General features: G+C 36.2%; 1 protein-coding gene across 1 annotated transcript in view; it reads left to right on the top strand.

Annotated features, from left to right (window-relative positions):
• Positions 1 to 15,880, top strand: part of CDKAL1 (CDK5 regulatory subunit associated protein 1 like 1) — a 297,422-nt gene that overhangs the window by 255,563 nt on the left and 25,979 nt on the right. The window contains exons 14-15 of the mRNA XM_015831691.1: positions 12,904 to 12,987; positions 13,631 to 13,795. Of these exons, the coding sequence (XP_015687177.1) occupies positions 12,904 to 12,987; positions 13,631 to 13,795 (249 nt within the window). The remainder of the gene's footprint in view (positions 1 to 12,903; positions 12,988 to 13,630; positions 13,796 to 15,880) is intronic.

Below are 15,880 nucleotides of genomic sequence, written 5' to 3'. Positions count from 1 at the left end.
ATTATAAATGAACAAACATAAAATAGCCTTTGGTTTATAGCGTACAAATGTTCATTAATTTTAAAAGATTTGAACAGTAACCTTTGGTATTTTCTGATCTAGAGTTCTTTTGAATTCCATTCTGAAGCTTTACTATGTGCTTTGCCTTTCTGTTTCTTGTTTTCTAGCTCTTGCGCGTTCTGCTTGTGGTTTTCAGTGCTTATGTTTCAATTTTTCTCCTTTCCACTCTTTATTATTCTCCTAAATGCTGTTGTGGGAAGAAAATTAAATGGGAATTCTACCCCTGATGCTCAGCTTACAAGTTTGAGACCCAGCCTTGTGGCGGAATACAAAAGCATCACTGCATTGTTTCACCTGACCCAGTTCAATGGCCTTTCCCAATTATGTTCTCTCCTGTTGTTTTGGATTGTATCTCCATCGGCTGCAAACAGATTGGGTTTTGCTAAGAGAAGACAACATGATTGTAGCCAAGAATCTGTAGGAAACCAGACTGTGAAGCAACATATTATAGCTCTTTCAATATAACTCCAAACAGTTGCCCAGAACAGAGGCAGCCTCTTAATCAGCTGTATTTAGAGTTAGCCAGTTTTCTTGGCATTTTGCACTGAGCAGAGTGTTGAAATGAACACCAACCCTCTGATTTTAATAAGTTAAAACCTTTGAATCCTATTCTCTTTGGCTGTCCGTTGCTATGAAATATTTACTTAGTTATTTTAACATTTCAGTTGCATCTACCAAGTGAATTTTGAAATATATTGACACGCAATAGGTTTTTCTGTTATAGTGCAGTTATTTCATCCTGAATAGGAACCTATTTTTTTTCCGTTATCAGCATCTATTAATTGCCTGGAAAGATAGGCCTTTAGGTAAAGTGATTACATTTTACAACCCCATTTATCTTGCACATCAGTAGAACTTTAGTAGTAGTAGTAGTAGTAGTAGTAGTAGTAGTAGTAGTAGTAGTAGTAGTAGTAGTAGTAGTAATAAAGTGGGAAGGGACCTTGGAGGTCATCTAGTCAAATCCCTGCTCAGGCAGGAAACCCTATACCATTTTGGACAAATGGCCATACAGTCTCTTCTTAAAAACGTCCAGTGTTGGAGCATTCACCGCTTCTGGAGGCAGGTTGTTCCACTGGTTAATTGTTCTAACTGTCAAGAAGTTTCTCCTTAGTTCTAGGTTGCTTCTCTCCTTGATTAGTTTCCATCCGTTGCTCCTTGTCCTGCCTTCAGGCGCTTTGGAGAATAGCTTGACTCCCTCTTCTTTGTGGCAGCCCCTGAGATATTGGAACACTGCTATCATGTCCCCCCTCGTCCTTCTCTTCGTTAAACTAGACATACCCAATTCCAGCAACCGTTCCTTATATGTTTTAGCCTCCAGTCCCCTAATCATCTTTGTTGCTCTTCTCTGTACTCTTTCTAGAGTCTCAACATCTTTTTTACATCGTGGTGACCAAAACTGGATGCAGTATTCCAAGTGTGGCCTTACCAAGGCACTGTAAAGTGGTATTAATACTTCACGTGATCTTGATTCTATCCCTCTTTTAATGCAGCCCAGCACTGTGTTGGCTTTTTTGGCAGCTGCAGCACACTGCTGGCTCATATTTAAGTGATTGTCCACTAGGACTCCGAGATCCCTCTCACATTTGCTACTATTGAGCAAGGTACCCCCTATACTATATCTGTACATTTAGTTTTTCTTGCCTAAATGTAGAACCTTACTTTTTCACCATTGAATTTCATTTTCCTGAATTTACTTTAGAAAGTACCCTTACATTGATATAATAGAAACTGTTGGTTGTTTCTCTTAAAACTTGGTGAAGAAAAAAAAATAAGGCTTCGGTATGGACACATTTTTTATTTATAAAAATGTATATTTACATAAACTTAAAATGTAAATTTTGGAGTGTTTTTAGGAATTCTAATGAACTTCAGCCCAACAGAGTTTAATATTTTAAGAATTAGAGTATAAAGAAATGGGAAAACATGGACTTTTTAAATTGAAAATCATTTATATTATATTATCATTGTTCTAGTAGATTTGTAGTTAGTTAGAAAGGCAATATGAATGCTATAAATTAGTAATATATAATAATATCATTCACTCGGTGTAATCTAAAACTATACAAATCATACCCTAGAATTTCCCTGATACCATTGTAGCTTGAATTACATGAAGTTGTACGTGGAGATATGTTCAGGCACATCAAATAGGACTAAGTGTGCATATTTCTTTTACATGACATAATATGCTATTTTTATTTTCAGATGTCATGCAAGTCTAAGGGCTAAGTTCCTTAAAGTAATCTTAGTCTTTAATATGCAGCAGTAAAAGAAATTGTAGGTAATCAATAACAAAATCCTTGAAATATACAAAATATGCATCATTAGGTTTTGAATGAAATAATTCTATTTCAATAAGAAATATTTTTTCTATTTTGATCTATCACTTCTATCATCTATCAATCTATCATTTCATTTTTAATCTCATACCAGTATTTCAGCATAAGAATTTAAGATCTAAAATCAGTTTTAAATTTGGAGGATGGGGGGAGGTTGTAATGTGTGTTTGTGTTGGAGTTCTGTGTCTGTTTATATAGCTGTTAAGCTGTATACAGTATTTTGGAAGTGTGAAGCTTAACAGATTTATTGTAATGTTGGGAAAGAACCAGAATGATCGTTGCTTATGGGGAATTTCCTTTTCACAGTAGGACTAGTTAAGCAAGCCATGATCCATTAGGCCAGGGGTCACCAACCTGTGGTCCGCAGCCCACTACTGGGCTGTGGGCTGTTGGCCACTGGGCTGCATGAATGGCTGGCCAGTGCATGCGTGTGTGCATGCTCACACACCCACGGGCACTAGCATCGCTGCAAGCACAACATCCCCACTCGTGCTAGCATGACGGCATTGCACGGGCGCTAGCATCACCCGAGCATTGCACAGGCGCTCGTGGCCCGTTTGCGTTATGCACGCAATCACGGCTCCGTTCATGCGTGCGTGGCCCCGTTCGCACATGCGCATGCTCGTACACATAAAAGTGCCTACCCCTCCCCCCACCCCGGACTGCCAACCCAGAAAGGTTGGGGACCCTTGCATTATAACGTATTGATATAACATATTGATTTTTTAAAATGTGTTTTGAGTTAATTATAAAAATAACTAATATTCTTAGGCCCCTTCTACATATGAGGACTGCACCTGTCTATGTTCTTTCTCTGTGCCTCTATTTCTCTCACACATACATATGTTAACTTTGCTTGGAAAGCTAAGCTGACTTATCATTACTTTGCTTCCTGTTTCAGGGGAAACACTTCAAAAACAGTTTCACATTTCCTTTGGGGCTGCAGAGCAGGTAGTTGTCTCTTGGCAGAAATTCTGAACTCATCTTGGCTCCTGAATCTTCCTTACCCCTATGTTCCAGAAGCTTTGCCAGTCCCACAGAGAAATTGACTTTCTCTCTGTTTTGGTTTTCCTCTATAAACCAGGATGAGAGAAATAAAGGCTGAAATTGTTTGCAGTTGCTGGAGAAGCCAGCAGTTACAAGGAAGGGTCTCCTGTAACTATTCCATCTAGTATGCATTTCTACATTGTGATATCTGAGTTACTAATTTTTAATGGAAATCTGCTGAAATTTAATTACCTTCGATGTAGTCATTCCACAAATTATTTTAAAAAAATCTGAAGGTTCATCTTATTTGTCAGGGCAATAATTAATAACTTCCCCATGAATGTTGTAGTTTGTTTAGCTATTTCAGTTGTCAGTGGACAATAAATTCCATTAAAGCATACGCTTGAAGAATTGTTGATAATGGTTTTCTAAACCTTTTTTAAAAATTGGTAGCATTACTTGTTTTTACAATTACATTGTTTTTACATTATAAAAGTTATGGGGTTATACTGCACAGTAAAATATTACTGCTTTTTAAAGCTTTGTATTCTGATCCAAATGAATAATAGGGATTATTGAAATGCTTCTTGCTAACATTTCTAACATTATCAGAAGTTATTTTGCAAAATCTGCCAAAGGCAATCATTTTGAAGTATATAAAACCTACAATGTTTATGCACAGCCAGTCTCTGTAGCTCTTAAGATTGTTGCATCTCAGCAATAGTATTAGTAACTAAAGCTACTTGATTATAATCAATTGTTATTAAAGGTATACAATTTAGAATTCTAATTTGTGTCATCTAATTTGTACAGAAAACTGATCCAATCCATTGCTTTCCTAAATAATTATTAATCAAGAGAATAATTTCTTGTTACTTGCCCATTTAGCTTCACATGTAATAGTAGCTGGGTTTTCTTTATTTCTATTTCATTGATAAAATGGAAATGCAGAATTCATAAAGCCAACATCTGTTCTGATTTCTATTCTACTGTCAAGAAACTAAACAGATCATTCATGATGAAGTTTTGGAAACAACTGAAAAGGATTCTAATTTCCTGGCAAAAGGATAGTTTCATACTGGACAGAACCACTAGATAGGTCAATTTCAACAAGTTATAGTTACGGAAAGTATAAAATTTCATGCTCTGGAATAGTGAAGCAATTGAGCCAAACATGCTGAATCTATTTAAACAGGACCTGCAAAACTCAGGAAAGGAGCATTGTATTTTGTTTTTTAAAGCATTACTTCACAAAATTTTCAAAATATTGATTCACCTTCCCTCCGTGGAGAATGTTATATTTTTCAGTTTAGTTTCCTATTGAAGTTATAATAATGATAATAGTTTTGTACTATATCTCTTTATAATATTTTATGCATCACAAAAATTGCTGTGTGAATTGTTTCCCAAGATTGCTGAGCATATTTTGTAAGTATTTTGTTTCATCCCACCCAACACTTAAATTTGGTTTCTGTGAAAGAACCATTATAGTGAGCAATTGTTTTTCTCTGAAATCTTGAATGTGAGCATATTAAAATGTTAAAAACACATGTGTCACTTTTAAACCATGTTATAATATTACTTAGTAGCAGTGCTTTTATGGACCATTTATGGAAGCTTCCTATGTTTGTAAAGAAAATAACCTGTTTTCTGCTGCTGTTGAAAAGTGTACATTATTGCTCCATAAGATTTGCTTATGGAATTCCTAAACTTCTCATAAAAAATACACTGTATGGGTGATAGAGATTTTGCCTAATGGTACAGAAAATAGATATTGGCAATTTGAAAATCTACATCGATATATAGTGTAAGTTGTATATTGTGTCATATAATAAAATTTCAATACCTTATGTATGTCATCTTCTGAAAGTTTCCCTCCAGTTATTAATTGCTTAAGAAAAGCAAATTCAATAGATAGATTAGGGGGTTGAATCCATGATACTTTCATCAAGCTTTAGCATATTAAATGTTCACAAAACATGGTGTTCAATTAAGTACCTTAGCTTTTTTTTTAAGGGCTAATATTTATTTGAAATAGTGCAGTATCACAAATCACTTAACAGAAAATCTAAATAACACCCAACCATAAAGGTACAATACTATCAGTTTACATAGAAGACCAGGAATGGATATGTTTTAGTTCGTTCTCAAGCCTGGACAAAAACAAGTGTCATTGGAGAAGACCTTGATGCTTGGAAAAATCGAACACAATCAAAAAAGTGGTTGACAGAAGACAAGGTGACTAGATACTATCACTGACGACATAAACAGGAGTTTACAGGAATTGGAAAAAACAGTTACTAACAGGCAATCCTGGGGAACTGCTGTCCATCAAATCACAAAGGGTAAGAACTACCGCAAAGCCCTGAAAACCCTCTGTTTCATCTGTGGTTATCTTAGAGTTAGTAAAGAATATTAAAGCTATCTAAGACAAAATAATGGTTCCTAGTCTCTCTCAATATTAATATTTGTTTTAACATTATTATTTTTTTCTAGAAAATCTAGCTCCCACATTCTGATTGTTGTTCTTGAGTTTTAAAAGACAGAGATGATTCTCCATTTTTTTTCTCCATCTCGCTTTTTGCCCTGGCTAAAAAATTTATTTTATTATTATTCCTATTCTTATGTATTAAAGTATTGAAAATTGGAAAAAGAAAGAACCAGATAAGGTCATATTCTCTTTTATTTTTCTGTTATTCATATGTGAGACTGATTCCAACTACAATCAGGCAATTTAATCTTATATGAAACAGTAACTCTTTCCATTGCCTCCAGCTAAAAGGGGAAATATTAAACTATGGTAATATAAATATGCATACATAGATAAGGGTTCATTTGAAAACAAAAATCCTCCTGGAAAAGTGATAGATATGAACTGCATGTATGCTTCCTGCATTTTTTCCCTATAAAATTATGTTATTGTATATGATACAAACAGGCTTGATATATTTGGTAAACTAGGATAAAACAAGAGGGTAAAAGTTCTTAACACTTTGATAGCAATATATTTTTTTAAATAAAATTTATGACACAGGTTTTAAAAAGTTAATATAAACATGCTTAAGGTAGGTTTTTTGGAAACAAAGTCTCCCCCCCCCCCCCGCTCTCATAAATATGTGTTTCCATAAAAGTTACAGATCATTAAAAGTGATAATTCTAGTTTGATCCTTTTTCTAATGTGAAGCTAGGAAGTAGTTGGAGATAATTCACCTTCTTGATCCTCATTAGACCTCTTGATAGCCTTTAGTAGCACTAATTGTAGCATCCTTCTGGACTATCTGCAGGGTGGAAAATTGGAGGCACCACATTCTGACGGCACTGAAATGCTTATAGGGTTGTGTTCTCCAACCAGAATTGTCCTACCTGTGGCAATCCTCCTGGAAAAAACTGCTGATGATAATCCCCTATTAGTGAGATGAAATGAGGTAAGGGAAGTCTAGCCTAGGACACTCTACTTCTCAGTTATGGTATCAATATAACAGAACAACCTTACTGTTGAAGCTAGCTTGATGCAATTTTCTTCCAGAAGTCAGTTAAGATCAGCGTGTCTGTAGGATATTTGGGATTGAATGGGTTTCACCATCAATATTTACTTTTTCATTTTTTCTATTTGTAGTTGCAGTTTGGCTGCTCTGTGCATTATCCTATTCTGTGGATGTTTCACGATTTCTCGTATGGTTTTTAGTACTGCCAGCTGGAAGCATTGGAAGAGTGGCAACACATACATTTAATATCTAAAGAACCCTTACTTCAATTTGCTACTCCTCTGAATACTCTTTTGAGCTCCAGGGTCTTTATGAGTTTTGAATATGGCTGTAAAATTCTTTTCAGCTGTAAAACAAAACTGTCCTATTCATTCACAATTCTTAGGATTTAATCGATGGCATTAATTGCTTCTGAATTTATCCATGAGGAACCTGACTGTGTCTCTGATGGGAATGTTATTACTTGATAATTAGGAAATTCCATCGACACCTTGGCTCTCTGTGGCTCTTGTTTATTTATTTTTTCTTGTAAGATCATTTTATTATTTTACGCTATGGTGAACTGGACCACTCTGTTTACAATGAATAGCATTGCAATATCTAAACTGAACAATATGTTCTGCTTCAAAAGGCTTGCCATAAAGGGAAAGGTATTCCACTGGATTGATTCTATCCACTCTCTTATAAATGTGTATTTTTTGTTATCTTGACAGAAATATCTACCAGGAGGCCCACCTCAGCTTAGGTATTAGGTGATTTGACCCTCAGGTAGACTCTTGGTCTTCTCCCTCTTAGCCTTACACATGAAAGCAAAAAAGAGCTGCCAATGCGATGGCTAGGCTACTCTTAACCCATTTTTCTTTCCTTACCAATTGTCTTCATAATTAATACAATTTATATGTCTCCAGACTCCCAATAATTCTGGGTACTTTACAGTTGTTAAAACATTTTTAAAAACAGAGACCAATAAAACAAATATGAGAACCACACAAGGCAAAGCAAGAACAATGGCAAAGGGGAACCGAAAGGGAAAAGAGGGGCAGCAGTCCATCTCTCCAAAGGCCTGGGAGAAGAGCCAGGTCTTTAAGGCCCTTTGAAATGCCTGGGATTTTTGAAGTATCACTCTCAGCTTCCATTTTGTTTCCTAGTGAAAGCCCTGAAGGAGGCCTGGCCAGTCAGCTTTCTTTGGGTACTAGACTGAAAAGGGAAAAGAAATTAATTTGGTGAAAGCAGATTTCCAACTCCTGCTTAAAATGCAGATTAAAATATATTTTTTATAAACATTAGTAGGAAGTTGTAAATGTATACTTTAAAAAGGGATATGGGAAGTTTGCACATAATTATATTCAATTATTCATAGTGAAAGGGAGGGGAGAATGCTTTGCTCTGACCTCATCTCCATTCTTGTTCTTCTTCTTTTTTTCTAATTCTGCAGGAAAGAGCAAGAGGATCTCTGTCCGTATGTCTCTGTGTTTATGTGTGTGAAAGAAAATGCTGGGTATAAGAAGCCTTTCATATCATATTTTGTAAAGAAATCAAAATCAGGAAGACAGGAAAACATAACAAATGAAGCGTATGATTATAAGTTAGATAAAAATACAGATATAGGTAATAAATTATTTTTTCTCCTACCTACTGTATATAGTTTGATGGAACTGCTTTATATGGCAAGATACTAGAGTAGAGAAGAAATCAATTAAATGAAACTGAATTTTAAAAGAATGCAATTGAGGCCCATTTGTCATTTTTAGGTCACTGCTGACATCTCTGAATATAATTTTCATATGAGCTGCATTTCAAGGCATGTCTGTGCTTGAAGAAGCAACATTTTCGCAGCAGGAGACCAGATCAAAATGAAGCAGTCAGATGCAGGTGCACAGTACTAAGAAGTGGGCGATTTACCCTGAAGCAGGATTGTTGGGCTGAGAAAGCAGCAGCTCTCCCCACAGATTGGACAGGCTCTCTGATACGGAGCCTACTGCCAAAAACAGTCATGGGGGGCCTAAATAATTGTTCTTTCGCTTGTATTTAATGAGATGCATTGCCCAATGCTCAACAACAGAGGTATTCCTTTTGTCATGCTAACAAGATACTATTCATGCCCTGCTTCCTTTGATTTCTGTTTAATCCTTCCTGCTTCTCAAGGCTCCAGCCAGGCAGTGAAAGAGTTGAAAAGATGGAGGTTTGCACTGTGTGCATCTGTTGCTTAGATCAATTCTATTTGGCTAAATGAAAGAGAGGAAACAAGAGTTTCCGTGAGCAGCATTACAAATGCCACATACATTGTACCCATAGGGGCAATATACAAAGTTAGAATCCAAAGTGTAATCATTGAGAGCCAGTTTGGTGCAGTGATTGACATTCTGGACTAGAAACCATGAGACTGCCAATTTTAGTCCTCCCTTAGGCATGAGAGCCATTTGGATGATTCGGGGCCAGTCGCTCTCTCTCTCAGCCCAACCCATCTCAAATGGTGGCTGTGGTGGGGAACTAGGAAGAGGAAGTGTTATGTAGGCTGCTTTCAGTTGTATAAAATAAATATGAATTATAAATATAAAAATAACAATCTGTTTCATTGTTGCTGTATCAGGTGCTGCAAGGATTTAGAAAAGCCAATCTGAAAAAATCCAAAAGATATTTAGTCTGCAATTAGGTTTGGGGAGAAGCAATTTTAAGTAATGTATACTCAAAATGGCAGCTTAAAGGTGACTGTGGGCCAATAGCCTACTATGCAAGATTGTTATTGTGAGGAAAAATTGAAGGAGGGAGTGCAGTATAATATATTAGAGCTCTGCAGTACTACAAATCCTCTTCTGAAAAGCTATTTCACCAAGAATCACCTGCCTGTAGTTCTTTGAAATACAGTGGTACCTCGGTACTTCACTGCTTCAAAACTTGTCAAATTTGATACACAACACATTTTGACATGAAAATATTGTCCCAGTACTCATTGTTTGTTTGGTACTCAATGCGCTGTGATAGGAAAAGAGGAGAATGGACAGGAAGTTACCTATGCAGGGAAGGCCTCTGCAAAAGGAACGGGGATGACCACAGAGGGTGGACAGGAAGTCGGCCATGCTGGGAAGGTCGCTGACATAGGAAAAAGGATAGACAGGAAATTCTTAAACTTATACGCTGTCCCATAGTGTTTATAGCACTTTCTGGGCAGTTTATAATGTAAGCATGTTGCCCCCAATAATCTAGGTTCTCATTTTACTGCCCTTGAAAGGATGAAAGGATGAGTCAACCTTGAGCCACTCAGGATCGAATTCCTGGCTGTGGACAAAGTTTACCTGCAATACTACATAATAACCACTGTACCATCAGGGCTCCTATATTAAATATATTGGCAAAAATAGTAAAAAAAAATCGGTGTTTGGGGCTGTTATTTATAATTGCAGTTTATAGATTAAATACTGCAAAGACACTGCATTGCAATAAGTGTATTTTGTAAAGCTTTCCTGGTTAAAGCCGTATCCACAATGATATCTCCTTGCTGCAGAACAATCCAGTGATTGTTTTCCCTGGATGACAGTGAAAGGCTGTTAATAATTTAATATATGCACTGTCTCCATGATTTTAATCTTTTAATTTTGATTAAGATTTGTAATGTGGTCTTTTTGCAATTATTGTTCAACAGCAGACAGATACATTTTTTGTGAATATTTTTAGACTCAAGATAAAAAGTGTGAGGTCTAGCAAATGTGGTTGTCAAAATGAGCCAGGAACGTACTGCAAGAAAATCTATTCTAGTAACATCGATATTGGTGGTCTTGATTATTTTTTTTCCTTTGGGGGCAGTGCTGAGAAACAGTCAAGTGGTCACATCTAAAGGATGGTTGCTGTAGCCCTCTCCTTCCCCCCCCCCTTGAAAGAGTTGTACAAATAGCTTACAAAAAAAGAAAACAATATCCAGATTTTTTAAAATACACTATATCAATGTTACTACCATAGGAAAGAACATTCCCAAGGCTCTGTAAAGCAATTCCTTCTCTCCAGCATAATAATTCTAAGAATTATTAATAGATAGATCTAAGATTCATAATGAAGGGGTTCTTTTGGCAGTGGAAATTAGTTTTAGTATTAAAAATGAATTGTATTCAAATTGGTTAGTTGAATTAATTACTGCTAGTTGAAATAATTACATTCTATAATCTAAACATCGTTAATCTGTTACAGCCATGGAGGATACAGAATAACAGAGTTCGAAGGGACCTTGGAGGTCTTCTAGTCCAACCCCCTGCTCAGGCAGGAAACCCCATACGATTTCAGACATATGATGGTCCAATCTCTTCTTAAAAACTTCCCAGTGTTGGAGCATTCACAACTTCTGGAGACAAGTTCCAGAGGGCAGGACAAAAAACAGTGGATGGAAACTAATCAAGGGAATAAGCAACCTGGAATTAAGGAGAAACTTCCTTACAGTGAGGACAGTTAACCAGTGGAACAGTTTGCCATCAGCAGTTGTGGGTGCTTCATCACTGGAATCCAAGTAAATTATATCCATAGCATTTCTCTGGTCCACTAATTTTGTCAAAGAATACAATAAGATTTGTCTGGCATGATCTGTTTTTGACAAACCCATGTTGGCTTTTGGTTATGACTTTGTTTGCCTCTAGGGCAGTGTTTCTCAACCTTGACAATTTTAAGGCATGTGGACTTCAACTCCCAGAATTCCACAGCCAGCAATGCTGGCTGTGGAATTCTGGGAGTTGAAGTCCACATGCCTTAAAATTGTCAAGGTTGAGAAACACTGCTCTAGGGGTTTGCAGATTCATTGCTTGATTATCTTTTCTGGAATCTTCCCAGGTATTGAGGTCAGGCTGATAGGTCTGTAGTTTCCTGGATCCATTTTTTTTTCTTTTTTGAAGATGGGAACCACATCAGCTTTTTTCCAGTCCTCTGGTAATTCCCCGGTGTTCCAGGATCTTTGAAAAATATATTTCAGTGGTTCTGAGATCACCTCTGCCAGTTCCTTCACAACCGTGAATTGTAATCCATCTGGTCTTGATGATTTGAATTCGTATAGGATGGACAGGTGCTCTCTTACCACTTTCTTGCCTTTTTTTACTTATATTCCTATCCTAATCTGTTTTTTTATGATACTGTTTTTGATAGATTGGACTATTTTTTCCTTTTGTGTAAAGACAGATGCAAAAAAGCTAGTTAAGCAGTTCTGCTTTCTCTCTGTTGTTCATCACCTTCTTGCCATTTTCTCCCATTAGTGGACCAATTGTTTCCTTGAGTTTTTTCTTGTTTTTTTACATTTTGAAAGAAGCTTTGTTGTTGTTGTTGTTGTTGTTGTTGTTGACTTTTGTCACAATCCTTAGTTCATTTTGTGCCTTAGCTTTCCTGACTTCATCTTTGCAGGCTCAGGCTATTTGCTAATATTCTGCATTAGAAGGACATTTGTCTTAGCAGTTGTGCTCATATAGGTTGACCAACGCCCTCTCCAGCCAGCCAGCCAATGGGACAGCATCACAGTCTGCTAATGCCTCATTCCCATTCTCAGTCTTCACTTTGCCATATTGTCTTTTCATGGCCATAGAAAGCACATGGGAAAGCAAGCCAGATCCTTTCCTCCGGGGGAAGGACAAGGTGAAGAAACCAAAAAGTCAGGGCCCATTCATTTCTACAGGAAGGAAGTGGGTGGGAAGCAGGACAAGGTAAGAATTTCTGCTGCTCTATCCTGCTGCTGTGGAGGAAACTGTCATCACCGTATTTTCTCTGGAGCATAAGCCAAGATGATTAACTTACAGAGTTAATTGGTTCAGCTTTCCAATACAGCTAGAAGTAACACAGTGTTAGGGGAATAAAAGAGCCGCATCGATCTCAGATCACCTCATCCCTTATATGTAGAAAGGGCCTTAGTCTCTTATCTGTCCAAACGATAATTAGATGTAATAGGTTTTTTTTTCCTCCAGTGGCTATTAAATTATTTCACATCAGCCTGATAATTGCATGAGAAAGGGGGATTTACAATAGCATCTTTTCACTCACTGCTACTTGCATTTTTTTTTTTTATTTCACAGATTGGGGAGAGACAGAAAGTGCTTGTTACAGAAGAATCCTTTGATTCCAAGTTTTATGTTGCTCATAATAAGTTCTACGAACAGGTAACATTTTAAAAATAAGAAAAAAAATGTCCTTTTTGGCATCCTTAACTGTAACTCTCAGAAGTAATGTTCACAAATTTGATGTCTAGTTTCCACCAACCCTGTGACTGGAGCTGTCAAGCACATCTGTTTTCTCCAAGTTGCAGAAAATAGATTAATTTAAATGATTTTTTTTCTATCAATTGATTTCCTCTCATTGTTTTCATTTAAAAAATGGCATCTCTCATATTAAGATAACTCTATTTAGATTATTATTTAGATTCTAAATAATTAGAAACATGAAATCAACTTCTAATTGGAGAAATGTTTTCTAGTTCACTGCTAGCAATAGCAACAGCAGTTAAGAGTTATATACTGCTTCATAGTGCTTTACAGCCCTTGCTAAGCAGCTTACAGAGTCAGCATAATGCCCCCAACAGTCTGGGTCCTCATTTTACTGACCTTGAGCCAGTCAGGATTGAACGTCGGGCTGTGGGCAGAGTTTTTTAAAAGTCTAATGTATAGTTTCTGTTATGACAAATGCTTTCAAATCTTAAGATACCACACGGCACTCTTTATGTTTATCTTTCTTCCTTTTTGAATGCAAAATCGTAAGTACTTTTCAAAGTATTAGGAAAAATAATCAATATATTTTCTTTTAAAGATTCTTGTACCAAAGAACCCTGACTTCATGGGTAAGATGGTAGAAGTGGAAATTTTTGAAGCAGGGAAGCATTTTATGAGAGGACAGCCAGTATCAGAGGCCAGAGTGTTCACTCCATCTATCAGAAGGCCATATGCCCGAGGAGAAGTTTCTGGTTTAACAGAGGTGAGTAGTACACTTTCTTACGCCTTATACTTAAGTCAAAAGAGGAGCTTTATCATTCTAATTCAGTTGGTACTAGTAATTTTTGTTGTTATTGTTGTTGTATCTTTGTGTGCTTAAATTCTAAAAACAATTAATTAGATTTTTAGAAATATAAGTTTAATATGTCTGGCTTGGAGAAACAATAGTAATTTCAATCTTATTTCTAAAATTTGAGGTGAGTATTTTTGAAGAGAGAAATATAAGTACCTATAATGTTTACCAACATTATTTTATTTTTCTGAACTTAAGACCCACTGAAGTTCAGTTTCATTCCAAAGTGGCATAGAACTGATGGAGTTGATAATTTTTTGTCAGTTATGCTAACTTGCAAACCACTTTGTAATTTTTCAGAACTACCAGTCAGAACTGTATTTTTAACAGTATCATTTCTCTAAAGATTGACTGGGATCTTTATATTTAAAATACATGAATTGTACTTAAGATTTATCCACTAATCTCACATGAAATGTTCTATCTATTAAACATAGAAAAATCAAATTAGCATTAATAGTGCAACCAGAACCATGGATCTCATCCTCAAGTGTCAGTCACTAAAAATTATCCAGTAAAATTAGATAGGATAGGAGGAATCTTTGGGTGCTTCTATTGTAATTTATTAATGTAAAGTTCAGAGTTTCTCTCATAAAGTATTCAACAAAACTGAATGTTCAATGGTAACATCTCTGTCTCTTTAGTCCACGGATGGGCAATTGATTTTCCCAAGGGGCCACATGAGAACATGCGACTGTTGTAGAGGGCCAAACCAATAGACTGGGTTTAATTCTGTTTAATATTAATTTTATCACTTTATAAAAAGCAGTAAATTATATGGTTTTAATTAGCTGCTATTGATAAGAATAAATGTTACGTCTTATTTACATTTGATTTCTAATTTCTGATTACCTCACATGGGTGAGACAGGGATAGCAAAGTCTGAGATATGAAAATAATGATGATATATATCACTCATGGATTACTAGTGTGATACATAATCCCAATCATTATTTCCAGAATTGCCTAATGAACAGTGATTTAAACCAGAGCTCACAGGTTCAAGTCCAGATTCTCTCCTCGTGGCTATGGAGTACTTTTATCTTCTCAATCAGACTTGGGTCCCCAGAATAATTGTGATAATTTGAGCTTCCTGGGAACTTGTTCACAGTAAGATCTTTAAGCTGTTTTTCTGGTTTCAGAGGAATCTGTTTCATCTTCAAATGAAGCTCTCCAGAACCACATGAAATAACTCCGTTAGTTCTCCTTTCTCAGCTGTTTCTCTCAGTAATAGTGCACAATCAATGATAATGTAAAAAAAAACAATCCCAGTATCACAGATACTGTATATATACACACATAAGCACAATATTTTGACTAGAAGCTATTTAAAGTTAAAAATATGAAGCCCAGAACACCAAAACAAATCCATCCATATAATTTAGCCTTTGTTTGTCAATGTTATCTCAGCCTGAACACTTTAGTTTTTGCACATTAACTTCCAAGGTAGCATGAGTTAATGAATTCTTGCCTTACATTAAGGCTGACTGGCTCTTGGTTAATGCAAGTTAGCAACTTTATTAAACTCCAAGCCGGGCCTTATATACATGAGCAAAGTAACTTGTTGCTCACATTATCAAATTTAAGAAACCATCTTTTATTAAAATACCGATCATACCTTATTAAAATATTTCAACATCACTGCATTATCTTACTATTTTTAGATCATCATTACTTCTGAACGATTGATATCCATTTGAAATCCATGTAGAAGAGTCTAATTCAGTGCCAGATGTCCCAATAGTACTCAGTACATCCAGATTATTTTGGTACAGGTAGCTGGATTCTGCAATTATCCTATGTTAATTCAGAGAAGCATTCTTGTTGGCAAATGCATAAAACTATGGACTGTGTTTGCTTAAATTTAATAGGCAATGATGTTACGATGTGTTCCATATCAAGCTGCAGGTGCCTTATAGGTTCTTCTGGGTCTGGCTGCTGAAAAGGCAGCTGTATCAAGGCACCTGGATTTCCACTGGCTTCATTTAACTGTAA

The sequence above is a fragment of the Protobothrops mucrosquamatus genome, unplaced genomic scaffold (genome assembly GCF_001527695.2).
Source record: "Protobothrops mucrosquamatus isolate PMUCROS unplaced genomic scaffold, P.Mucros_1.0 scaffold_275, whole genome shotgun sequence".
In the NCBI taxonomy this organism is placed as follows: domain Eukaryota; kingdom Metazoa; phylum Chordata; class Lepidosauria; order Squamata; family Viperidae; genus Protobothrops; species Protobothrops mucrosquamatus.
This window is presented reverse-complemented; position numbering and strand designations above follow the sequence as displayed.